The sequence below is a fragment of the Dermochelys coriacea genome, chromosome 4, assembly GCF_009764565.3.
Source record: "Dermochelys coriacea isolate rDerCor1 chromosome 4, rDerCor1.pri.v4, whole genome shotgun sequence".
NCBI classification, from domain to species: domain Eukaryota; kingdom Metazoa; phylum Chordata; order Testudines; family Dermochelyidae; genus Dermochelys; species Dermochelys coriacea.
The window spans coordinates 28,785,141-28,812,688 of NC_050071.1; the positions used below are offsets into that span (position 1 = coordinate 28,785,141).

General features: G+C 42.1%; 1 protein-coding gene across 8 annotated transcripts in view; it reads right to left on the reverse strand.

Moving 5' to 3' along the window:
* EMCN (endomucin) overlaps window positions 1-27,548 on the reverse strand; it is an 83,260-nt gene that overhangs the window by 30,301 nt on the left and 25,411 nt on the right. For 5 of the 8 annotated variants that reach the window (XM_043513327.1, XM_043513328.1, XM_043513331.1 and 2 more), the window contains exons 3-9: window positions 26,685-26,738; window positions 23,963-24,010; window positions 19,562-19,675; window positions 15,350-15,418; window positions 10,105-10,230; window positions 3,422-3,451; window positions 996-1,049 (exon numbers count right to left, since the gene is read on the reverse strand). In XM_043513327.1, coding sequence (XP_043369262.1) covers window positions 996-1,049; window positions 3,422-3,451; window positions 10,105-10,230; window positions 15,350-15,418; window positions 19,562-19,675; window positions 23,963-24,010; window positions 26,685-26,738 — 495 coding nt within the window. The remainder of the gene's footprint in view (window positions 1-995; window positions 1,050-3,421; window positions 3,452-10,104; window positions 10,231-15,349; window positions 15,419-19,561; window positions 19,676-23,962; window positions 24,011-26,684; window positions 26,739-27,548) is intronic. The other 3 variants (XM_043513330.1, XM_038401070.2, XM_043513329.1) reach the window with 2 other exon arrangements.

Here is a 27,548-nt window from a genome sequence, read left to right on the forward strand (position 1 = left end):
GCACTCCCCAAACTGATAGAGCACTGCATCAATTCAGCAGCAACCTTCTGTCACTGATTAAACAGTGGCATTGTCTGGATTCTGGGAAACCTGGCTTTAGTTCCCAGAACACTGCCAGCTCTCTCCAGGCTAAGAGTCATGAAGAAGCAATAGGTTCAGACTCTGGGGAAGAGCAGTGGGGGGATACTTTGCATTATTCAGTAGCAGTCTTTCTGACAGGCAAAGCACTAGCTATGATACTACTTGGATCCAAAGGAAAAGATGATCTAGATAAAAAAAGATGGTGGCCACTTAGAAGGGCCTCCATGGTAGGGGGATAAAATAGGGATGTAGCATCTTTATGGCTCCACCATAAAGTTGATCCTTTCCAAAATGTTTCTTGAGGTGATTTAAAATATAGTTATATCTGTACTGGAGCTAAGTTTAGATCTTAGAGAAAACTGAATTTGTATATAGCAGAGTAAATATTAGAAAGGAGATTAGAAAACAGACCTGCAATAACACTTCCCTACAAGATGTACATGTGTTTTATCATATACAAGAAAGGGAGTGACACCCTCATACCAATTACTTGAAGAAGTTTGGAGAATACAGCCTAGGACTACATACATTTACTCTGTGCCTTGACTGGCTCTCTCAGTGCTAAATTAAAGGTTTGTGAAAGGTGAGCAATTTAGTTATGCATTTCCCCACGTTATCACTCAGTATGAGTAACTGAGTTGAGGTTTTTCACTCATGTCCCATTGCCCTCAGTCCCTGGGAATAATTGCACTGCTCTGAGTTGAGAGTAGTTTTAGCTCAGTGCTCGTTAAGCCCTGCTTCTCTCTGAGTAAAGCCTTATAACAGAGACAATTCAACTGGTTTAGTAATGGGGTCCATGATCCAGGAAGGACTGAGATAAGGCTGCTAGTTTCATTGCTGATCACTCATCTAAAATCAAACAGTTTCTACCTACAAATTCTAAAGACGGAGAACGAAGAAACATATGTACTCACCGGAATATTGGTCAGTATCTGCTTGTTTGTCATTGCTACTAGATCTGCCTTGACCTATTGACAAAGAAAGTAATTATCTCTCAGGTTAATTCACAGGCCACCAACACCACCCTCACACTAAACCCAACAACCAAAAGTAGACCAAAGTATTACACAGCCCACAGGAGACTAGCCTAATATGTGCCACAGACAGAGTATATAGTAGTGTTATATACAGTACATAGTATAGTTATTACTTTTTTAGTTTTGTTATGGTAGCCCCTAGAGGCCCCATTCAAGATGGAGTCCCATTATACTGCACATGCACACATACACACACAGAGTAATAGACAGTCCTTATCCCAAAGTGCTTCTAATCTAAATAGAGTGAGAAAAAGGAAAGCCCCATTTTACAGTTGGAAATTGAGGCACACACAGAGATTAAGTTCCTTTCCCAAGGTCAGGGGAAATCTGTGGCAGAGCCAGAAACTTAACTCAAAGCTCCTGAGGCCCAGTCCAGTGCCTTAAACTCTAGACTATCATTTTCTTACCTTGGTACTGTAAATACGTAGGGATAGCATAGAATTATAGTAACAAACTGAGTGTCAGAACCAGCTAAACCTTAGAGCATGGGCTGTCCCCTGCTGTACTAATTTCAAACTCTAAGCCAGTCCTGAGGGAAGCTTCAGTTTTTAATCTATTCTTCTTAGGTTGCCCATAACCATGTGTTCAGAACATACTGATCTGCTCAATTACAAAATAGTAGCTTGCCTACAGCTGAAGGGGCAAGATTGCTTCTCTACAGGTTTGCTGGATATTTCAGGTTTGTTGCATTTTCCAGATAACTAGAAACAACAGGTATTCATGAGAATGTTTAACATGCAACATGTCTGGTTGGCTGCAACTAGACTGGGACTCATAATATCTGGATTCTATTCCCAGCTCTGGTACTGACTGGTTGTGTGACCTTGGAAAAGTCACTTCCTCTCTCTGTTTCCCTTCCCATCCTACTTCTGTCTTGTCTAGGATTTTAAGATCTTTATGGCAGGGATTATTGCTTACTATGTATTGGTACAGTGCCTAGCACAATGGGGCCCTGATCTTGGTTGGCACCTTTAAGTGCTATAATATAATATAGACAATCATTGTCTAAGGCCCTTATCTCTGCAAAGTACAAGTTACCTCTTCCAGAGTATCTGTCTGCTGGGAAGTGAAAATGCAAGAATGGAATTCATAAGCCATCATAAAGAGCCTGAGATAATTCTAATAACTTTAATAATTCAGTACTATCTCTTCAGATTTCTCAGAGGAATATTAAAACATTAATATATATCAAAACATTCATTACATTACCTGTACTTGCTATAGCAAGAATTAGGCAAGCAAACAGAGAGCACAAATTCAACTGATCGTGGATACTGTTTAAATCCAGTAACAGAAACTAATTAAACAGAAAGGCTTGTCACAGTAAACGTGGTCCCCAGAACTCGGCATGCGTGTTCTCAGGTGAGAAGCTAAGGATTTTAATTCATTCTTGTATTTTTTTCTAGCTCACTTCATTAAATGATGCATAGAAACACCCACTTATGTGATGGACTGACTGAAGAATAAACTATTTACAGGAACCAGTAGACTAAATCACATGGCATTTTATGTATAAGAGGCTCTCAATGAGAACTGCAACAATTAAAAGGAATCTCTATTAAGAGGATAAAATGGGTCAAGGAATACAAACTTGTACTCAATTATCAGTTTCATTAGTTGAAATTCTCTCCCACACTAGGCCCACCCACCTGTACTCCCCATCCTGAATGTGAATTTGGAAGATGTTTAAACACATAGAAAATGATCTATGCAAGTCTTGGAGTATGGGGAGAGGGTTAGTCCTCCTGGTTGCAGGAGGGGAAGTGATAGAAAGAGCTGGAAGAGACAAAAGAACACAGTATGGAAGAGCCTGCTCTCTGATAACTCCAAAGAGCGTTTGAAAGGACAATACCAGCTGAGTGACTGGCACAGAAAACCATTGCCCCCTGAGATCTGCCAGTACTTGCTAATTAAAAGAAACACGATAAAAGAATTAACAGTGACTATAATAAGCATCTTAGAATATCTTGACAAATATTTTATTCTTGTATCAATTTTCCGCTGCAACCTAATCTCTCTTTAGCCTTGTTAGATATCTTTAATTTTGTGCCTGTACCCTGTATGTTTTCAGTGTCTCCTGCTGTCATATTATGTTCAGTTGAATTATCAGGGGAAACCACTTCTTGCAGCAACAAATGTGTGTCTCCTGTCCATTTCAGTGCTATGCTTTGAACTCATTCTCTCTCCCTGGAGTTTCCTGGTGTCCTTTATATGTATCCTTCCTTTTCCATTCTGTTCTCCCCTCCCTGCATTCAATTCCCTTTAATGAATGTGTAAGGACTAGGTCCTTTTCTTAGTCTTACTTGGTGTTGATGTTGATTTCTGGTGTGGGCCTATAAAAAAGACAAAAAGAAAACTATGGTTAGCAGTTGCTTTAACATTAGCAGCACTGTACTGAACGGATACTTGGAGGAAACTGCTTGCATGCCTTAGAAACTATTAAACCCCAAAAGCTGGTGTTGCTTTAAAGAATTTGAAACTTTGTTTGAAAAAGTTTTGCTATATGCTGTTATATGATGGGGGAACAGGCTTTAAATTTAATGCCCGTCCCAGCTGCAGTGAACATTTTTCACTAAGGGTGGTAAAGCTTTTTTGCATGATGGTTAGAAAGCTACAACTGGAAAAATACTAAATCAGTAGGACTTATTTATGAGGAGCGAGATAGCCACTTATTCAGTGAATGGCATGGGAGTGAGCTACAAAGTAATTGGGGTAAGCTCTCCGGGTATTGCATTACTATTTTTGCAGCATCATGGGTCTACGCCACAGTGCATCACTGCAGTAACACAAAGCAGTACTGAGATGTAAGGCTCTGGTTACTTTGTGACTCTCTTTGATTCTGTTCAACATGATAGCTTCTCTCTTCTTTCCAGGCTCAGCAAAAGGAGCTCTGGTCAGACCAATGGATTCTACAAAGAATGCATGTGTGGCCCAGAGGATACATGGGGGTAGGTATGATTTCTCTAAGAACGAAATTCACCCTATGAAGAATGCCAGGACCAGGCCTATTTTGAGGATTTAAGTAGTACATAGGCTTTGGGTTCGCTCATAGTACAGGGTGTGAATTTCAACCTCTTGTTTTAAGAGAGTTTAGAGCCCTAGCGCCAAGTTGTTCAGAGTACGTGGAGGTTACTTACTGTAGAATTACCCGGTTACATACACACTGTCTTTCAGGTTAAGTCTGTATTGCAACAGAATACACTAGAGTGGTAGCAAAAAAGGGGGAGCAAAAAATAAAAGCATGCACATTTGAAAAAGAACAGTATCTAAATAGAAAACAAATAGCCCCTACCTACATCTTTTGTCCCCCCCACTTCTTCCTCTATGTTTCTGCTACCTACAGTCTGCGCAGTGAAACTTTGAGAAACAGCAGTACTTGCCCCTCCTGGGTCCAGTGACTCTGCTTTCTAGCCATGTTATGAATAGACAGAGATCTCTCCTGTATGGTATGGGGCTACTGGGGGCTTTCAGTCTGCTCTGTTCCTCAGAAGATTTTAGCCCTCAGACTTGTTTTTAGAAGATAATATTAGGCACTGTGTACAATGCAGTTTTTTTTTAAAGAAAACAGTTCTAATTGCTTAGTCTTAGCCTAAGAGCAGGAGCAGTAAAAGTTTAATCATTATGTTCTCAGTGATCTAAGAGCTCCTGTCCACCTCTGAGCATCTCATGTGACCATATTGCTGTAATCTTTGTTCTTCCTTGCCCGATCCCCTCCATAACTGCCAACTGACTCCTAGCTGGTGTGACAATAACATCTCCTACTTTTATGGGACTGGGCGAGGGTGGAAGTACCTTGCACAGCATTAGCCGGATCAGAAAAGTGTAAAGCCACTGGTGCTATGTGCCGCTTGGCTGTAGCCAAGGGCCTATTTGCTGCAACTAATATATTCCTAAAAAGTTCTGAGACTAAAAATTGAGTAAGTGCCTTTCAATAGATAGCTGGCATTTAACTGGCAAACACCTTAAGTGTCTTTCTAAAACAAACTGAAGTGCCTCATTGTGACAGGTAAAGAGTTACTCCAGTCCCTCAAGTGTCATAAACCCTTTTAAAAATGAATATTCATTAATTATCTTAGTGATTTTGGCTAGTAGTCTACAGAGCAGCAAGAGTAATGTGCATCGTTAATGAAGAAGAAATGGACCTTACAATGCATCATGCATAATGCTTACTGTCAGGTGCAACATTTACTTCAGTAATTGTGCGGTACAGTAATTCCTATTCTTGTTAGAAGGCTGCTGTGCCATGTCTAGACTATAACATCTTTGGAAATTAAGAAAGCTAATGAATATTTCAGATTTGGTGCCACAGATTGTCATCACACCCAACAGTGCTCTTTATGACACAGTGTTAAACCCTCTCACATGTGCATTGTGCAAGTCAATGGGAGCTGGGCACCAAACTCCTCTTTGAAACTCTCCCCTTTTATATACTGGCAGTGGAATGCTGACCTTTTAGTGTGACACAGGCTTCCCCAAACCAGGGGCTAGCTGACTGCGACTGTTTCTATCTGGTGTGCACCTCATTGTCATCATCCTTGTCTTGGTGGTCTCCAAACTGGCTTATTGAAAGGGGGCTACCTTTAATGAATATTCAGAAGCTACAGCTGGTGCAGGATATGAGGCTTAATAAATTATTGGTGTGAAAAACAACAACCAGATAGCAGCTGTTCTCCAAAGCTTTTAGAAGCTTCCAGTTTGACCTGGGTGCAATTCAAGGTGTTAATTTTGATCATGAAAGTCCTACATGAGTTGGGCCTGGCTCCCTTAGAAACTGCCTCTTTCTTCATGTGCTACCCTGGCAGTTGAGAGGAGCTAGGATGTTTTTGCTAACAGCCTCAAACTACAATTGTTTGGAGTTCAAAGGCAGGGCTCTGGTGAACTCTCAGTTCTGGAATTCTCTTCCTCCAATTGTCTGACAGAACCAGCCAATATTGTGTTTAGTGAAAGGCCCATCTATTTTTTTAGGGCTCTTTCCTTGCAGGGTGATATTGGGGACTGCAGTTCTCTGATTTTATCCTGGTGGAATCTGTAAGGAGAGGTAGACTACAACTCTGCAAGAGAGACTGGCGCATGCTCTGCACTCCAACTCTTCCGGATGGTGAAGCAGCCCACATGCTGCTTGAGGGAAAGCTGCCATAATTCAGAGCAGCCCTCTGGCTACTCTAAATGATACCAGGGGCTAAATCAGCCCCAGAGCAGATCAGAATCCTGGAGGTGTGTAAAATCACTTCTGCCCCTGTGCTGTGCTTTCTATGCTATACCCTGTGCTGGCCGTCTGCATAACGGTCAATTACTCCAAGTGTAATCCTGAAGAGTTCACTCATCCTCTGGTTCTTACACTGCCCCTCTATAAAATGAAGATATTACTCACCATACAAGAAGTGTGAAATTTATTTAGCGAATGTCTGAAACACTACATAATGCTATTGTTATAAACATTAGTAGTATTAGCCAGAATATGCTCCCTAAAAAATAGAATGACTGCTGTTGTGTCGTTTGTATCTACACCACAAATGTAATAATCATATGGGAAGAGTGGGGTCAAAATAAACATACAGATCTACCTACATATTACTTCTCCCACAAACCCTACTTTAAAAGAACATTACTGATGTTGCAAAGTCAAGCACACAGGAGTCAGGAAATGCAATCTTATTTTGGCCTCCGTGTACTTGTGCAGTTTTTTGTGTAATTTCCTAGGTTTTTAAAAAAGCAAATTGAAAAAAAGAGAAATCCCATCATGTGGCCTCATATTGACACACACAGGGCTCAGCAGAAGGGTTGGAGCCTTGAGATCCATCACAAAGACCTCTGCTGCATGCTTCAGTTTCCTCCTCCATGCTGCCTGGGCACCAGGCTCTATCTATTTAGCTTAACACAGAGACGGTTAAGGGCTGACTTGATTACAGTCTATAAGTATTTACATGTGAAACAAAAATTTAACAGCTCTTCAGTCTACCAGAGAAAGGTATAACATGATCTAATGGCTGGAAGTTGAAGCTAGACAAATTCAAACTGGAGGTAAGATTAATTTTTTTAAAAAATGAGTGTAATTAACCATTGGAACAACTTATCAAGGGTCATAGTGGATTCTCCTTCACTGGCAATTTTTAAATCGAGATCAGATGTTTTTCCAAAAGACACACTCTAGGAATTATTTTTGGGGAAGTTCTTTGGTCTGTGCTATGTGGGAGGTCAGACTAGAATATCGCAATGGTCCCTTCTGGCTTTGGAATCTATGAATAATGCACACTGCTGTTCTGACAGATCTCTGGTCACTGCAGACACAGCCAGTGAAGGCCATTAGAGGGCACTCAAACTATTTAAAGGGATATTCTCCACTTTAGCAGCCCACCTTATCCTGGGATTACAAAAATCACCTAACTCATCACCATTATTAAAGCTGCACAAGTATGAAACATCTTTTCCAGATGTGATCTACATTCTTCCAAAATAGAAAAAAGAAAACAGAGAATAGTGAAGAGATTCCTACCCTCTCTCTTTTCCTTCTATCTCAAGTATCCAGTCAAACAACTGGCCTGTTTGTTCTTGAGGTGGCTCAGCAGTGGTATATAAACCCACATGTTCAGGTGGCCAACACAGTAGATGTTTTCAGTTTGTATTCTCTAAATATTCAGCCAACAGACAGGTGTTTGGAGGTGGGGTCATGCACAGCAGTTTTACAGAAAGAGAGATGGGAAGAAAGGCAGGAGTAACAGATACTGTAGTTGTTCTGTCTGTTCCTAGTCAACCTCATCCTTTGGGGCTGTAAATTAGAGGGGCAGGTACTCTGTATAAATAATCTGGGAAGACTTCCAGATTCATCATTGAAAAGTGAAGTACAACATTGGTGGCACTAAATCCTTGTTAGGTGGTGAGCAAAACACTTTTTTTTGGCACAACTGACCCCAGTTTGGTTTGAAAATACCTGACAATCAATTCAGAGATGGTTAGAAGATTGACAGATGGTGAAAGAGACCAATAACTAACCTCTCTCCATTGTATTCTCAAAGATCCTCTACCTAAATAGCCTCAATAGCCTGTAGTTTACTTCTTCAATTTTGGAGGGCAGCCACATGCCCTGGCCCCATGCCATGCCACTCTAGGAAGTGGCTGGAACCACATCCCTGCGCGGCCCCAGGGGCGGGGGGGGGGGCGCAGCGGCACAGGGCTCTGCACGCTGCTCTTGCCATGCCTCCAGGTACCTCCCTCAAAGCTCCCATTGGCTGAGGTTCCCCGTTACCAGCCAATGGGAGCTGTGGGGGGGGGGAGGGCAGTGCCTGGAGGCAAGAGCAACTCACGGAGCCCTCCGCCTCTGCCCCCTCCCCCTGGGCCCCAGGGACGTGGTGCCAGCTCAGGGCCTGCAGCACCACGGGGGGCAATCCCACAGACCAGATCCAAAGCCCTGAGGTGCCGGATCCGGCCCGCAGGCTGTAGTTTGCCCAGTCTGACATCAACCTTCAGCCATGGCCAGTACCTAATGATTCAAAGATGAAACATCTACACCAGCCAGTTGTACCATGCTATTTGTAGGTTGTGGAAGATGAATGTCTTCATGACCTCACAGATGATCATTTTATACCCTGAACATCATCATTTGGTTATAGCATTATCTTATAGCATTATCTTCGTTTCACAGAATCATAGAATTGTAGGAGTGGAAGGGATCTCAAGCAGTCATCTAATCCAGTCCTTTGCACTCAAGACAGGACTAAGTATTATCTAGACTATCCCTGACAGATATTTGTCTCCCCTGCTCTTAAAAATCTCCAGTGATGGAGCTTCCAGAACCGCCCCAGGCAATTTGTTCCAGTGCTTAAGCATCCTGCCAGTTAGGAAGTTTTTCCTAATGTCCAATGTAAACTACGCTTGCTGCAATTTAAACCCATTGCTTCTTGTCCTATCTTCAGAGGTTAAGGAGGACATTTTTTCCTCTCTTCTCCTTGTAACAACCTTGTATGTACTTGAAAACTTGTCATGTCACTTCACAGTCTTCTCTTCTTCAGACTAAACAAACCCAATTTTTTCAATCTTCCCTCATAGGTCAAGTTTTCTAGACCTTTAATCATTTTTGTTGCTCTTCTCTGGACTTTCTCCAATTTGTCCACATCTTTCCTGAAATCTGGCACCCAGACCTGGACACAATATTCCGGTTGAGGCCTAATCAGGGCAGAGTAGAGCAGAAGAATTAATTCTCATATCTTGCTTACAACACTCCTGCTAATACTTGCACATCCCAGAATGATGTTTGCTTTCCCCTTCCCCTCACCTGCCCCCCACAACAGTGTTACACGGTTGACTCATATTTAGGTTGTGCTCCATTCTGACCTCCAGATCCCTTTCTGCAGAACTCCTTCCTTGGCAATTATTTCCCATTTTGTATGTGTACAGCTGATTGTTCCTTCCTAAATGGAACACTTTGACTTTGTCCTTATTGAATTTCATCCTATTTACATGAAACCATTTCTCCAGTTTGTCCAGATCGTTTTGAATTTTAATCCTATCCTCCAAAGCACATGCAATGCCTCCCAGTTTGGTATCATCTGCAAACTTTATAAGTGTACTCTCTCTACCATTATCTACATCATTGATGAAGATATTGAACAGAACCAGACCCACAACTGATCCCTGTTGGACCCCACATGATATGCCCTTCCAGCTTGACTGTGAACCAGTTTGTAGGGTTGTTAGTGATCATAAAAATTATAGTTGTTTTCCACTTTAAATTCTAGTCACAGTATTTGACTCAATGACCTCCTGTAGCAGTGGACAACTGTATGTGGCTGAAGTAAGTCTTTCCAGCTCATTTTATAAATTACAGCCTTTAATTTCATTGAGTGGAGAAAATTCTGAATCTTTTGAAGTTCACCCATACTAACTGTAATGCAAACTGTAACTGAAATTTCATGCTGAACATGGCTGTTTCAGAGAAATGGTTCTGTTTCAGAACACGGTGTGACTGATGATGCAGGGACTCATCACTTACTTATAGTGTCAGACTTGATGACTGTTGCGTTGGTTCCTGTTACTGGAGTTGGAGGTGACCCAGTAGCATTACATGTGGTTTGATGACCCTTGCTGTGTTCTGAGGTTATTATACTGGTAGTCAGATCTGAAAAGAAGGCAGTCAAATGAACATTGATCCAATACAAACAGCATGTTTGATTCTCAACACCCACCTCCCTGCCCACCCTCCCGCCCCCAGCTTTACACCTTACTTGCTCTCAGCCCCATCAGTGTAGAGTGTGTAGCTGGAGCACCTCACACTCTAGCAATCCTTTGCCAGCCAGCCCCTAAGGGGTTCTTACTACGAGCATAATTTAGAGCAGCCTTGAGGCTTCGCTAAGCCATACCAGTGGCCAAAGTAGCCTCAGGCTCTTTTTCCAGGATCAGGGAAATGGAAAAGTAGCGTAGAGCCACTTCCGTCCCTACCCATTTCTGTGCTGAGTACAATTTGATAGAAACAGAGGAGCTGGATTCCTGATAAAGTCTGTTTCAACTCTACAGCTAAACACCTGATAGTCACATGGTTTGATATTATACAAGTTTTACAGATGGAAATTAATAATAGGGTTGTAACAGGGTTCATGACCCGCCCCTCTTCCTGGGGTCTGTTTGCCCTCCCCAGTAAGGCTTGGAGAGGCCTCAGGGTTGTGCAACACCTATGTCTTTATTTACTTAATGTTGTCCCACCACCAGTGTCCATCTATATACAAGCTTTACAGGGTTGGTTACCTCCCTCACAGGCAGAGTCAGCCTTCAGCTAGGAGGCCTCTAGCTCCTTCCCTGACTGACGTCTCCCTTGCCACACACCCCCTTATGGCTCCCTCTGAGCCTTTATAGTCCTTGGCTTGTCAGGTCAGCAGGTGTTACCAATCCTCAGGCCAGCATCAGGCCTTTTCCATCAGACCCAATCGACTTCCCTGGATTGGAGCTGACTGGGCAGGGGCTAATTAGGTGCTTCTGCATCAGCACCCTGCTACAAGGGTCAATTGCTTCATTCTCTGCCATTGGGTGGATTTATCCTGCTGCCTAGAAAGTACAATATCCAGAGATCGTTAAATGTACAAGTAAATGTCTATTCTTGCCTTTATTTCAGTTCTCATATGTTTGATACAGGGTCAGGGCTACTTGTTTAATAATGAGATTTGCATTTGAGGTGAGTCTAAAATGATCCCGTGACGCACCCCGTGAAGCAGCAGAGCTGAAGGTCATTGAACAACAATGAAACAGAATTTCAGTTGTCATGATCGAGTGGATAATTTATATTTTGTGTTCGTACTCTAACAAAAGGCAAGACATTACCTATGGGATAAAAACAGCAGGTACCCGACGGCAACACAATATTCCCTTTCTGACTTATGCAAAGTCTATAAGAGCCAGCTTTAAACCAATGGAAGAGTGCCCACACAAGGGATTTAACAAACCATTTTTAAAAACCTATACATTTAAATTGGTGCAAATTTCGTATCTAGATCATGTCAGCTTTTGGGAGCGTATGCTTCAAATATGTACAAAATCTCTGTATTTCCCCCAGTCTTCCCAGAGAAAGCCCTTCTCCAGAATCTCTGTCTAGACACTTGGGATATGTGTACACTGCAATACAACACCCAGACTAAACAAACCCAATTTTTTCAATGTCAACCCTGCCATTTTATAGCCCTGCAAGCCCAAATCAGCTGACAGGGGTGTTTTATTGCAGTGTAGACATCCCCCTAAGGCTTGATTTTCATGTTGAACATCAGCAGTAACCAGTGACTTCAGAGAGAGCAGCAAGTGTTCAGCACCTCTGAAAAGCTAATCACTTATTTAGGTGTCTACATATGAATTAAGATGTCTAGCTTCAGGCACCCAAATTCCAAGGCCTTCTGGATCTTATCCCACTGTCAAGCTCCGCTCAGAACTTAGTGACTTCTTTAGGTATTCCACATGCTGCAGGGTTGGGTCCTGGAGCCACCCTTAGCTAAATGGGCAAGTGGACTGCAAATAGCTGTAACCCAACAGCACATGAGCTACTTCCCTCCCCCACCTTCATTTTTTAAAGGTAGGTTTAAATCTTATTATAAAATCAATTTTGTAAACATAATATTGATACCAAAAAGTACATTTGCACAACATTACAGAATTAAACTATGCTCCCCCTGTCTGAGTTTGCTAGAGCCCTTTCCCCTCCCAGAATACCCCTACAGGGGCCCAGGGAACTAAGAAACACAAGAGAAGGCAGCAGCAGCATCGGGGGGCGGGATTTCAGGTTGGGGCCTTTGCCCCTTCCCTGCTTCATGTATGTATTTCATCCAAATAGCTGTGCTTCAGGGAACACTGGCCCCACCTGTTGAGCAGGCATATAACAAGGAGTGCACCTTGCATCTCTCTAAAGGCATAATGCCTGGGTTTCCAGGCCCCACCATTCTGGAGGTGTGTGCTGCCTTCCCTTCCAGCATGACTCAAGCTGATAAGAGCAATAATTGCACCTTAAGGTTCAGGCTATATTCTGGAAAACCTAGAAATTTTGAGGTAAGGCTGAACTGCCTGTACCTAGCCCACTCTGCACACAGGATCACATAGTTTAAAATTAATATGGAAGTCTAGTCTATAATAGAAGCTAATGATTTGCAAACTTTCATTTAAATAATTTAAAAAAGCTTTTTAAAATTATGGTGCAAGAGTTACACAAAACCTCCGAAACCTCTGATCATTTCTGAATCCCCATAACTTAAAAGGCAAACAGATTTTTAAACAAACTTTTCTTTTTGTTTTCATTTTTATTTTAATTGCTCCAGGCTCTGTAACCTTGTATACTGAATTTTGACCTGAGGTCTTAAAACAAACAAACAAACAAACAAACAAAATCCTCTTAACGTGTGGGGGGGGGCTTAGTCTAGGAGATAATGAGAATGGTAGTTGCAGCAAGTTCCACTAATGATTCTGTTATCATAGCAGCAATAATAGGAAGTTATTACAACAATATTAATAAAAGCCTCTGATCAGAGAATGAAAGGAAAGCCAGACTGCAGTAATCCTTCATGTGCGGAGACATTCAACCATAAATACACTCAGCAAGCTGTGCAGAATAATCAGGTGAGTGGGAGAAACAAGGAAGGAGGCAGCCAGGCATCTTGTTCTGACATCAACCACCAGTTTGTCTGGTAACCCCACATACAGCTGTAATCCCACAGGGATCACATGTTCCAAGAGTTGCCTCACTATTGGCAGCAACCCAGGTCTAAATACTCTACTCGTATTTAGTTGCTGTGAGAACAGATTGTTCTGGGGAACATGTATATTCCACAATGGAGGATCAGTGGGAGAACATAATCTTCATTTATCTTTTTTGATACAATTTATTCAGCATGGGCAAAATTCACCCCTGTACAGAGGAATGGCCAAGGTACTGTTATGAGCTGGGTAAAACAAAGTTAAAAACTCCTTGAGATTGGGCATGTACACACCCTTCTATTACCAGTACTGTCAGGATAAGTTAATCACAAGGCCCTCCACCCAAGACAAAAGTGGTTCTCATCCTGCCCAGGAGTTTTGGGCTGAGTGGGCAGAGGTGTTTTGCTGAGTATTGTCTGGGTAAGTGTGTGCGTGTGTTGGGTCAGGGTGAAGGGCAAAGGCAGAACACACAGAAACACAGAGGAGAGAGAGACACATACACACACACAGGGGCAGACCACAAAAATCACTGTAGGTGCAGCTGAAAGCATGGCATGGGACCCTGGAAGAAACCTGGGGAGATGTTATTTGGGTCATGTGTGCTGCCTGAAAAGAAGCTTGGGTCTGTGAGCAATAGAAACTATTTCTTGTTACTTTGATTCGTACTGCATTCAGAGACACAGGACTTGTTACATTCTTTGTAAATAAAACTGCCGCAAAGAAATACCTGAGGGTATGTCTACATCTAAAACACTGCAGCTGCGCTGCTGTAGCACTTCAACGTGGACAGTACTTACGCTGATGGGAGGGGTCTCGCATTGGCGTAGATAATCCACCTCCCTGAGAGGTGGTAGCTTGGACAACGGAAGAATTCTACTGTCAACCTATCACTGTCTACCCCGGGGGTTAGGTCAGTCTAGCTACGTCTTTCAGGGGCATGGATTTTTCACACCCCTGAGAGATGTAGCTATGCCGGTGTAAGTTCCTAATGTAGATCAGGCCTCAGTGTCACCAATTTTTCCTCTGAACTGGAATGACCTATTAGACCCTGAGTTTTTGGCTAGCTGCTCAGGTCACAAGTAGCAATGTAAAATATTAAAATGGTTAAATGATTAACTGGTAAGTATTAGTCTTACTGTTAACCCAACCTAACTGTTTACCCCTGTGGTGCCGGCCGGAGCGGCTTCAGCCCTTCTCCCTTTAATCGGCTAACCAGTTAAATGATATAATTTTTATCGTTTAAACAGTTAGCTATTTAAATAATATTTACATCCCTAGTCAGAAGGGGTAACAGTACTACTGATGCCTTACTTAAAATCTGATGTAAAGCCCATTGCAGTTGTTTAGAAAGAATCCCATTAACTTCAATAGGCTTTGGATGAGGTCCTTAAGCCCTATATTGAGGGTTGAAGTGGGCACAAAGTTGTGCACGGGCCCTCTGCATTGGACCTAACGTGAGCCTAAAGAGGCAACCTAATGAGGAGATTCTTTAATTCTATTTGTAATTTTCTTTACAGTTAAATATCAACAACTGATTTGGGGTCTTCAGTAGTATCTAAGCCTTGTGTCTAATACACAGTATTGCGATCTCTTAAGTAGATGGAGCAGTTCTTGTGCCAATCCCCTAAAGAGGCTGACTCATTCAGATACAGCCAGTGCTTATAAATGAAAGAGCTGCACTGAGCCAGCTAGAGATTTGGGTTTTGATAAAACCGATAACTCAGATCTATGAGAGACTTAATTTGATGTAGGAAGTAGGAGGAGACAGTGTAAATCTGAGTTCTCCGCTTATTACAATGCCAGTGCTCTGTAATAGAATCCCCTGCTGGTTCCTCTTGGGCACTCAGTGATCCAGATCTGCCCTTCCCACTGACATATCACTGCAGTAATTCACCATGTGCCTATTCCTCCAGCTGCAGAAAAGTTTTCTGCATGCTTAACAGGAGGAGGCTGAATTCACAGCAAAGCATCACAGCAGAGAAAGCAGGTTGCTGCTGTAAAACAGTCACATCATTGTTTAATGGGTCTGTTGCCAACAGTTGATTATAAATAAGATTTTTAAAGGGATGCCTTACCAGCCGTCATCCAAGCGGAGTCTGATGCTGCCGTCACAGAATTCGTTGGCAGTGATTCAGTTTTCCCTGCTGATATTTTGGTAGGATAAACGACAGTATGTTAACCACTGTTCTCAACACATATTTGTCAAAGAAATAATCAGCAGGAATGCAAGGGGAAAACTGGAGCTTTTCTGTAAATCTGCTGTCTGAGCATCAGATTTTGCCTCCTACTTGTGTCCAATAGCCCTTCGTTTTCTTTTAATGAACTGAACTTTTACATATATCCTCTCTTGATCTCAGGGTGAATTACCACTTATCTTATATACAATCCACATACATTTCAGTTTTTCTACATAGTGCTCTTAATCTCCCTCCCAGCAAGGTAACTAGTTTTGATATTAGAACCACATCAAATAAGCCAAAAATGATTGCGAAGTGCAGAGAACACCAAAACCAAAATTATCTGTGTGTAAAAAATGATGTATAGTCAACCATCTCAGCAATTCATGGACAAAAATTGCTTCATGGCTTCAAAAATTGAAGCTACTTTGGTTAAACATCTTTCAGGCCAAAAGAAACAGTGTGTGTTTCCAGTCAAAATCTTTCTATTTCCAGTAAGAGATTTTAAGCAGAAAACAAAGTGATTTCTGTGGAGCTTAACTTTACACATACACACACAGGATCAAATTTTAAAAGAGGATTCACTCAGGCCTCTAATTTTGCACCTATAGTCAATCGCACATGCAGCTGATTGCAGATGTGAATAAAACCCAGGTCTTACCACCACAATTCAAAAGTACTTTATAAAGGAAGTCAGCATCATTATTCCCATTTAACAGATGTGGTATCTGAGGCACAGAGCAAGGTTTTCCAAGGTTACCCAGCAGGCCAATGGCAGAACCAGGTCTCCTGAGGTCCAGCCTAGTGCTCTATCCACTAGGGCATAGTGCAACATCAAAATCCTCAGGGACTGGAATGTCCAATCCCCATTCAAATTAATGGTAAATCATTGTTCAAATAATCAAGGCAGCTTTGAAAATCTCACAGTAAATGTCTACTTGATTGTGCCCCTGGTCATCAGAGGTCTAAATTCTATTAAGTATAGAATTCTATTATTTATAGACACACTTGATTGTGCTCTTTTGCATCTGTAGTTCACTACAAACAAAAATACCAGAGAGACAAGGTGGGTAAGGTAATATCTTTTATTGGACCAACTTTTGCTGTTGAAAGAGACAAGCTCTGGATCTTACACACAGCTCTTGTTTGGGAGTGTGGACTGCAGGGCTGATGCAGTAGTTTTGATTTAGTAAAAGCTACTGGGGTTGTCCTCAAATATTAATAAAAGATAGAGGAGACTGGCCAAATATATCAATAAACAGAGGGAGTGGGAAAGAGTGCCTGTGGAGGGGAAGAAATATGGTAGACTGAGAAAAAAGGCTATTGCATTCTTTCACAAAGCACACAGACTTTGTGAGGGCTTTTTCCAAATCTATAATGAAAGGTGACAGCAGCAACAGAAATAGTAGCAGAGATGGGGAGAGCTGTCAAATCTCTGCTGTGTGGATGGGATTGGGGTTGGCATGGGCAAAATGATTTCCCCAGTTAAAAAGCAATATAAACGTTCTTTTGCAGAACGTCCTCATTTTTATTATTGATCTGGCCTAGTGGTTTTTTAAGGTGAAATTTAAAATTTCATTAGGCCATCTTAAATTATTGCCATTTGTCCTCTGAGACACACTGAAGACAGGGTGGTGGGAGGGAATGAAGCATAATTGAAAAAGAAAGGTAGTGGCCAATATTCTAATAGACTAGTCTCCATTTTACAGGCAAAATTTGGTCTGTCTTGTGTACTTGTCACAGAGGGAAACGAGGACACAGGAAACTTTTTCCCCGCCACACCCTTCCAGTGTGCAAATAAAGATGATGGAATGCAGGTAATGAAGCCACAATCACCTTTTGTGAAAAATTACGAGGTTTCAAAATTTGTTTTCATTCTGCATCAAAACAAGAGCGAGACACCCCAGAATAGCCAATGGACCAGCTATATACTGTCTTATTAATTTGCAGATGCAGTTGGAGGGCAGGGGGATGGATGGAAGAAAGCGTGCTGTGTTTCTTCTCAGCCTAGAGTAGGCATGCAAGAAAGGCCACCCTTCATGTTGCTTCCAATCAAAACCTTAACAATGAAGCCCCTACTTTGATTATGGGGCTAAATCCCACAGTCCTTAATCAAAGCTCCCATTGATTTAAAGAGAGTAAATGTTGGGTAAGGACTGCAAATATAATCAGGGAACATTTGCTTCTTTGGTAGTAGTCTATACATGGGAATTAATTGGTTAAATGGAACATTTTAATTTCTTGCTCCAAGTGGCTGGGCTTTTTATAAGTAAGAAGATCACATAATAAGCACCATCCATTAAGTTGCACACAGGCTGAGGGTGTGCTGGGCAAACAGGGAAAATCATATCTATTGAAATGGTCCTGAATTAAAATATCAGCACCCATTTCAATTAAAATACCCACAAATTTTGAGGCCCTATATCTTTGGGCCTTTTCCGGCTCGGGGCCATCTCTATGTATTAATGTATGTTTTGCTTATGGAATATACCACTCACTGGACTTCCCCCTCCTTTCTTTCTCCCCTACTGCTTCAAAATATAAAAGAGGTTTCCAAGCCTGGCCTACTCCAGAATATCAATACTGACCACCACCTGGAACTAAGCTGCACAGACAGGCATGCTTTTCCTCATCAGCATTTCCTCACATGCCAGGAGCCCTAACTATCGGTGTGTTTTAGTTCCAGATGGCTGTGCTGCATTGATACCCTTGAGTCAGGAACCTCTATCAAACCGAAAGGAGCCACATTAGTGATTTTTGCTAAGGGCTTTTGACACTTTCTCCCACACTTCAACAGCTTCTGTATTGGGGATATTTTAGCCATGCCTTCTGCAATAACAGCACCTGAATGTCTGGCCAAAATACAGTAAAGGAGGACCAAACACATTAGACTGTTCAATACAAAGGCAAAGCCTGAATTTTGAGGCTTATAGAATTTGAAAGTATAACTGACAAGTAAAAGAGAGGACTAATTTTCAGGCCCAAAGGGTGGGGACTGGGAGTAATAGTATGGAAATTGTTACGCTTCCTTAGCCTAAATTATTTTATGCTCACTTTGAAGCAGTTAAGTCCATTAGATTATAGAACACAGACTTAAGGAAAGAAAAAGAAGCCCTGGTGACTTATGCCATTTAAAACTAGACTCGACAATATTTTGGAGAATACGCTGGGAAGCCATTGCGCACTATTGGGGTTCTGGACTACATGACCAAATAAATATTTCCATCTGTAAGTTCTATGATAACTTAAAAAAGGAATATTTTAAAGGCCCCAACTCAGTGAAGCTATAATCAAGCTATATGGTGAAGTCCTTTCCTATTCGGTAAAGCACCTAAGCATATGTAAAAAGTGCTTCTGTCAGTGTTTTGCTGAAATGGGGCCAAAGTATTATTCTAGCTTTGAAAAGTAATGGTGAAAATGGCACTTTCTTACTCAATAGATCTGCTCAGAGTCACATCTATTTACTTTAGGGACAAAAGTGTGTACTGAATTTAACTCCCTTTTCAGTCAACACAGCTGTGGGAGAGGCAGCTGGATTCTATTCCTACTTGTTTGTAACAGGGTCAGCCACCGCCTGAGTTCCCCCTCATGGCCAGGAGTAGCTCTGCAGCACCCTGCCTCCATTTTCCTCTCAAAGCTCCTTAATAAATGCCACAGTGATCTGTTTTGAGCCAGTACTAGAACTGTTTAAAATCTGGGTTTTATTGTTTACATATGGGAATGCTATTCTGGGACCACTCTGATCACTTTACATGGTCATGTCTTGATTATCCACTTTCTTTTAAAAAACAGACAAACCAAAGACCTTATCATCCCACCTCCTCAAATTACAAATTGCGCGAATCCAGTGCATTGGTTCAAAGCCACCTCTCTCATAAAAATGAAACATTTTAGTGTCTGAGCCACTGGAGTAGGACTTCATTATGGAGAGGTTTACTGTGGAATGAAGTATCTGAGAAGTGAACTTAATAGTTAAGAGAACACCGGCTCTCAATTCCCTAATTCTACCATCAGAACTACATTGTTTGTGCTCGCTACTGTTCCACACTATTGTTCAGAAATACAGCCTCCAATGGGTTCAGCAGTTGATCAGCAAAAGTTATCACTTACCACTACTAGTTTTGTCATTTGCTTCTGTTATTGATGATGGTGATGTAGTGACCTGTGTTGGTTGTTGTGAAGAGTTGGTCTGGAAAACTGGTTCCCAGGTAACATTTGAAGCAACTGAAAGAAAAAACATTCAAATTCTTTATTTTACCTATTTCCCCCACAATATATGTAGCATATCTATCAAATATCTCTAGGCCCACTTACATTAATATCTTTTTAAAAACACCATAATTCATCTAAATTGACAACATCAGCAATACTGAAAGAACCCCCTCTCCACACAGAAAACCAACAAACCAGAATATACCACCCATGATCCCACTCCTTAATAACTCACTCCACTAAGGAAAAGCCTATCTAAATACATGGGGTGAAATCCTAGCTCCATTGAAGACAATGGCTAAACTACCATTGATTTCAAAAGGGGCTGTATTTCACCCATCAACTTGGCAGCATATGAGGCCTGCTTGCCAAGAGTGCCCCTGTGATATTTGTGGGTTTATCTGGGATTTCCCATTCTGGTGTAGGCAAAGAATTGGAGAGAGAAGATGATGAGAAGGAGCGGCAGACTGGGCAATATGGAGACATTCCTGTGCTGGGTAGTTGAGCAACAAATGGAGTTAAAGAAAGCCCGTCAGGAGTTTCAGATGACTCAATGCACCGAGAGATAATTCTTGTTTTCCTGGCCAGCAGAACAACAAAGCCTACAGCAATTTATTGCAGGCCAATTGCAGGTGCAGCAACGGCTCCTGGAGAAGCTGTTGAGTCCCTCAATAGGGAGTGATAACTAAGTGATGGGCACAGGCCTGGGCAAAATGGGCCCAATGAATGACCCCAATGGCTTTTTGTTTATGTTTGAGAAGGTGGCTTTGGGAGCAGGCTGGGAAAAGACGGTAGGAGCCTTCCAGTTAGCTCCCTCTCTCTCAGGAGAAACTCAAGCTGTTTACATGGCACTGAACAAGCTGCAGATTAGGATACCGTAAAGGCAGCCATTTTAGATCATATGAGTCTGTTGGCAGAATGAAACAGGCAAAGGTTTCAAGCAGCAAGCTGCATTGCACAAAAAGGGGATATCAGACAATCCATTATTTTGGAACAGCTATTGCAGAGTCTCCCTGAGGTCACCAGGGTTTGATGCAGAGGCACCAACCCCCTACTTTAGAAGCTGCTGTTAAACTCACTGAGGAGTTCACGGAGGCTGTTGTCCCTAGTAAAACAAACCGTCTCTGAGAGGAAAAGTGGGGAACAACCAATTGTAAGAGGGGGGAGGAAGGAAACCCTTCCCAAAAACTGTCAAATTGTTTGTTACCAGTGTTGGGGCTCAAGACATCTGAAGAGGGACTGCCTCTACATGGACTGTAATCTTGCTGAGTTCTGGGTAGATGGAACCTTTGGGAAGCAGTCCATGAGAGTTTGGGGGGGAGGGGGCAATGAGGGCCAAGGGCCTGGTAGATTCTGACACAGGTTGCTTATTGGTTAGGAGAGACGGGATGAAGTCGGGGGAAAGACTGAAACTAAAGTGCATTCATGGGGAAGGGAAAGTCTGTCCAGTGGCCAGGATGTCTCTGGAGATTTGGGGAACATTTCAGTGGAAGCGGGGTGGATGGTCAGGACATAGCCCAAACCTGTGTTAACTGCAACCCCTTTTGAGCCCTTTTCCTTTGAGGAAGAAGAGACATGCCCAGAGAAGCAAATGGCTAGAGAGGGAAGGACTGGAGCAGGTGAGACGACAAGAAAGAGGCCAAGAAGCCAAAGGAAGAAACAGGACAGACTAGACAAGAGACAAACTAAGAACCAAATTCCTGGGGAAGAACCCCAAGGTAAAGGGTATGAAAAGGAGGAAGAAGTAAAGCAGATGAGTTAGATGAAGATGGTGAAAGGCAAGCCAAAAAGGTTGAGGGCTGGAGAGATCCAGAAGCAAGGGCAACAGCTTATTGAAATGCAGGGTAAGCTGGGTGATATTGTAGATGGGGAGACTTCAGAAGTGGGCAAAAGGTCTGATGCGGAAAAAAGTTGCCCATGGTGTGAAGACAGATGGGCAGACACTGAGAGCAAGAGGCTACCCCTCCATCAGAATGTACCTTTTACAGATGGAAAATGGAGAGGGTGCCTATAAAGATGTTAGAGAGCCAGTTTAAAGAAATCTTGCACCTGGGGTGGGGGACGGGGGGGGGGAAGGACAGCAGCCCTAGAGGAAAGAAAGTGCCCAGGGAGGAAACATTTTTTTAAAAGGGGTGAAGGAGAGGTAGCCTACGACTGGCTCACATGGGCCAAATTGGGAGATAATTTATTAAGACTTGATGATTAAACAGTTAAAGGGATTCAGGTCATCGGCTGGGACTGTTAAATGGGAGAGAGGGAGGCTGGAAGAAGGGCAAAGAAGCTCAGGATCTCAGAGAGTTGAGACCTCTTGTTCCCCCATTCTGTGCCATCGGGGTATGTTGAAGCTTGGAAAAAGCCTTAAGGTGATGGGACACGAAGCTGCATAAGACATAAATGAAGTACACTGTGGTGAATTTACGTGTGTGTGTGAGTGAGGACTGCTTGCAAAGGGAAATCCAGGGTGAGGAGCCCATTCTGAGAGAGACACACTGATTTTACATCTAATGTAACACCGCAGAATTCATTGCAGCTGCTCATGATCAGAATCAGGCCCTTGATGTTTACTGAAGTGAAAGATTTACTGTTGGCTAAGGCAAAGCATAGTGCAGACTATAACTTTGCCAATGTAACTCAACTCCAGCTAACTATGTTACCACCTGTTATTTCAACCTTAGGTCTCTCTGGAGCACAGACTGCCAACTGTACTGGATTTTATGATCCAGTTATGATCCAGTACAGACTGCCAACTGTACTGGATTTTATGATCTGAGAAATTTTCCTCATGGGGGTCCACTAGTGAAGTCCTTAGGCAAATTTCAATGAGAATGCATCTCATTGATAGTTTTAGCTGACTAGGGACTGAATAAAGACTTCAGAAGTGGACCCTGCATTGGAAAGACTCCAAGTAAGAGGGGAAAAGGAAATATGTTAAAATGGGTTACAGTGAAAAACGGTATGTTTCTTAGATGGGGGGGCAGTTCTGCTCTCACTGACACTGATGTAAATCAGAAGTAACTATTTGCTTCAGTGGAGATATGACTTTTGATTTACAATGGTGAGAGAGCAGAATTAGACCCAGTGTTTGCACATATGTTAATAGATAAGAACGTTATTAGGATTGCAAAGTTAAGCCATCAAAAGTTAGGAAATGCCAAAATTAAGTTTGCCAATACAACCTTAATTCATCTTCCCCTTGTGCATATGCATTATGATGCAGTCTTTAATTGCATGATCACATCGTATTTTTTCCACAGAAGTCCTGCATCATTCAGTGCATATGCTGGACTTGTGATAGGGACAAATCAGAGTTGTGTAGTGAAGGAAATTGTTGTCCGTGGGACCCCTGCTTCATTTGTTGCAGAAGTTGAAAGGTGCGTAGTGGATGAAGCAAGCATTTGCAGGAAGAGAAAGGATGGTCCCATGGTTAAGACAGCTGAATGTTGCTCTGGAAACTGGATTCTATCAGTGTCTCTGCCAGAGTTCTTGTGTGATGGCAGGCAAATCACTTAAACTATACTTTTTACAGGTGGTCACTAATTGTGTGTTTCTCATTTACTGGCTGCCCAACTCGAGACCGTGTAGTCCAATTTGCAGAAGTGCTGAGTGCTCACAGCTATAACTGAATTCAGTGGGAGCTGTGCTCAGACATATGAAGTGCTTCAAGATGTTAAGAACTCTGAAAAGTCATGTCTGAGACAGCTCAAATTGGGTACCCAAAATTAGTGGATATTTTGACCTTAATCTCTCTGTACCTCAGCTCCCCATCTGTAAAATATGAATAACAACACTCCTTCATCTCACATAACAGTTGTAAAGATAAATAAATAAATGACTGTGAAACCCTCAGATTCTATAAGCCCTCAGATTGCCAGAGAAAAGCTGATAAGAAAATTAATAATTCTGTCTTCAGAGCATGATTTCAATCGTGTGCATGGGGCCATACATTGATCAATGAGGATAAAAAAAATTGAATAATTGCTCATCAGTTGAGCAATATCCATCCTGTGCAACAAATGAGGCAGGGATCCAGTGGGAAAAATAGTATGCAATCATGTAATTAAAGACTGTATCATAACACATATGCACAATGGGACTGAATTAAGGTTGCACATGCAGCTTGGAGGAGTTCAGCACAATTTTCTACTGGTATTTATATTCCAAAAGCAAAAAATAAATAAATCTTCTTTTAAATGCATGCCCAAGTTTGTGGTGTAGAGGATCTCTCTCATTGTCTTACATGCACAGCAGGTGACAGAGACCTCTGAAATCCCAGGCAAAGTGAAAACCTTGGAAGCTTACCTGAGACATTTGTACTGCTGTTTATAGTAATGGTTGAATCACTGGAAACTGAAAAGTAATATAAAGGATTGTGTTAGTGCAGCCATCTTCCAGGTCTGTTTGGTGCTAAAATATGAAAGTTAATAATGTGCACAAACCATTTGTAACATTTAGGATCATAATGCTTTCCCTTATGTTTCCAAAGATGTGCAGGATTTAGCTATACCACTTACATTCACACCAAACTGAAATTAGTGATAGCTGCATGGCTAAATCACATGGAAAGCATAGGGGTTTCTGTTGTAATCCCTGGTGGTATAGAGAGAATTTAACCTGTGAACGACTGATTTGCTAATTTTTCCTGAAGATGTATAAAAAAGATTAATATAAAGTGCATGGATTAGAACAGAGGTGCCCAAATTTTTCAGGCGACTGCAGTTTTACCAGAGTATGATCTTGGCCCACCACTTCCTATTCAATGTTCATGCTCTAACTCACAATGGAGTGATAGCTACACTCAGCCATAGGCCTTGTCTATGTTTGAAAGACCTAATGAAGACACAGTTTAGACTGGTAAAAAATGTTCTCCTGCTGGTATGGTTTATTCCAGTTCCCCAACCAAAATAAGCTCTAATGGTAAATGTAACTATTGTTACACTAGTCAAACTCCTAACCCATATAATTACACTAGCAGAAATTTTAGGTATAGGCCAGCCTTAGTCTCATAAACAGTCCATGATTTATTGTTTAGAGCATGGTCAAAGGAATGGGAGACAAGCAACAATGCATGGGCATGCAGCATGTTCAAGGTATCTTGTGTCATCATCTATACCAGTGCAAAGACAACTCTTGGGAGATTATCACAAGAAATGGTGCTTTTCTTAAAGCACCAGTGGCTGGAACCAGGTAATTTTGTGAAAATCTCAGCTTTCATCACAAAAAGTTTCTAGCCTCCATGGTTGTGGAGAAACGGTTGTGGAGAAAAGGAGAACTTGTGGCTCCTTAGAGACTAACAAATTTATTTGAGCATAAGCTTTCGTGAGCTGTAGCTGACGAAAGCTTATGCTCAAATAAATTTGTTAGTCTCTAAGGTGCCACAAGTACTCCTTTTCTTTTTGCTATTATTATGTGTCTCCATTCATAGTACTCTGATGTCGTCCCCCTGTATTGGCTGCTGGGTAGACCAGTCAGCTTGGTTCCCTTTGCTCAGCACACTGCACTCTCATTCGCATTTCTGAGACCAGCCAGGGTGAGAGCTGAGATATGACCTGTAAATTATTAGCTGATTAGAAACCAGAGGAATCTGTGTGCTCTGTACCATACTATATATATGTGAATGGTATATTAACAAAGCTGGCCTAAAATGGCAGTCATTCTTTCCTTGCCCATATTTCATAGTTGGGCAACAAAGCTCTGTTTGACACCCCCTTGTCTATTCATCTAGTCTTTGCTTTGTAAAGTGTGCAGTATATGGTATGAAGTATACTTTGCTAGTAATTTGCTAACACAATCTGCTTGAAGAAAGCGATGGTCACCAATTCACATTTCTGGACGATGCTAATCTCGGTTTTTCTTTTCAAGGTCTCCAAACAATGACTTCTTCTGAAGAAAGGTTCCTATTCCCCCAATTTTTTCATAGCCAGAAGTGCATCCTTTCACTTTACGGAGACAACTATCAAGCAAGCTGGAGTTTGGAAACAGCCTTAGAGATCTTGGAGGGAGGGGGTCAGATATGGGGCTTTTAAAAATATAGGGAGAGCTTAATTTTTCACCTTATTTTATCATTTACATTTGTGCCAAATGCATGCAAAATGATAGTGTGATTTTGTAATTTTTCATGCCCACTTGACACAGCTGTAAATGGCAACACAAGACTCATTGTATGGTTTTAAGAGGTGGTTCCCCCCCACTATTAGTGATATCTGGCCATATCTCAATTGATGGGCTAGAAATAAAAGACTCTACAAATCCTTGAGCCTCATAGTCCTCTCCTGCACCCCCATGTGCTTACCATTTTGTGACTAGGTTCAAGCTGCAGCATATTGTGCTAGCTCATTGCATTACCTTGCTATGCACAAATTCTTTAATCTGAGCAGCAAGGCAATAAGGGAAGTATAACCACTAAACTTTCAACATAGTGCACGGGCTTTGTAGCCTAGCAACTACTCTTAATGTTAACAGGATCAAATAGCATAATATCTGTGCACCTCTTTGAAAGTGCAGGGAAAAGCACTCTATGTAGGATGCAGTCACTGTGTCAATATTCTCTGATTTCCCTTGACATTTTCCTCTTGGTCACTCAGTGAAACAGTTCTGCCCTTCCCACTGATACATTACTGATCTAAAAAATTAGTTGTCAATGGGGAATCATCATCAAATGGTGTGCTTATCATGGGGTTCCACATGGCTCAGTACTAGGCCTGATACTGTACAACATTTTCATCAATGATCCGAAAGTAGATATATCATCACAGCTGATAGAATTTGTGGATGACACAAAGACTGGTGTTATGATGGGGCCAGAGCAGTCATACAGAGCTATTGGGATGACATGATAAACGGGGTCCATTTGGATAAAATGCATTTTAATTAGGGCTGTCAAGCGATTAAAAAAATTAATCGTGATTAATCGCATGATTAAAAAATTAATTGCGATTAATTGCGAGATTAATCGCACTGTTAAACAATGATGTGTCTGTTCTAAACAGATTAGAAAAAAGATTATAAAAGGATGTAGTCTTACCTGGAGTGGACTGAATGTTCTTGGTTGTTGGAGTACTGAATTGAAATGTGTATCATAGAAAGCAATAACTTAGAAAAGGATTTATGGGTCATAGTGGTCAAGCAACTCAGCATGAGCTTCCAGTGCAATGCCATGGTAAAAAGGGCAAATGCGATCCTTGGATGTATAAACAGGGGAGTAGTAAGTAGGGAAGTGATTTACTTCTGCATACAGCATTGGTGAGACCAATACTGGAATAGCATATATAGTTCTGGTGTCTACATTGTAAAAAAGATTGAAAAATTGGAAAGGGTGCATTACAAAGCCATAGAAATGGTTCGAGGGCTGGAGAAAATGCCTTAAAGTGAGACATTTAAAGAGCTTATTAAAAAGAAGGTTGTGTGGTGACTTAATGATAGTGTGTAAACGCCTTCATGGGAAGAAAATACCAGTTACTAAAGAGCTCTTTAATCTAGCAGAGTAGGGCATAAGGACAGTGGTGAGCTGGAGCCAGTTCGCACCGGTTTGCTGGAACTGGTTGTTAAATTTAGAAGCCCTTTTAGAACCGGTTGTCCCACCTTAGGCGCCGACTCCCTGGGTGCTCCGGGGCTGGAGCACCCACGGGGAAAATTTAGTGGGTGCAGAGCACCCACCGGCAGCTCCCCTCGTCCCCGTCCCCGTCCCCAGCTCACCTCCGCTCCACCTCTGCCCCTGAGTTATGTGCCGCCCCGCTCTGCTTCTCCGCCCCCCTGGCTTCCTGCGAATCAGCTGTTCGCGTGGGAAGCCTGGGAGGGCTGAGAAGCAAGTGGTGGCTTCGCACTCAGGCCCAAGGAGATGGAGCAGAGGTGAACTGCAGCGGGGGGGGGCATGAGGAGAGCCGCCTGC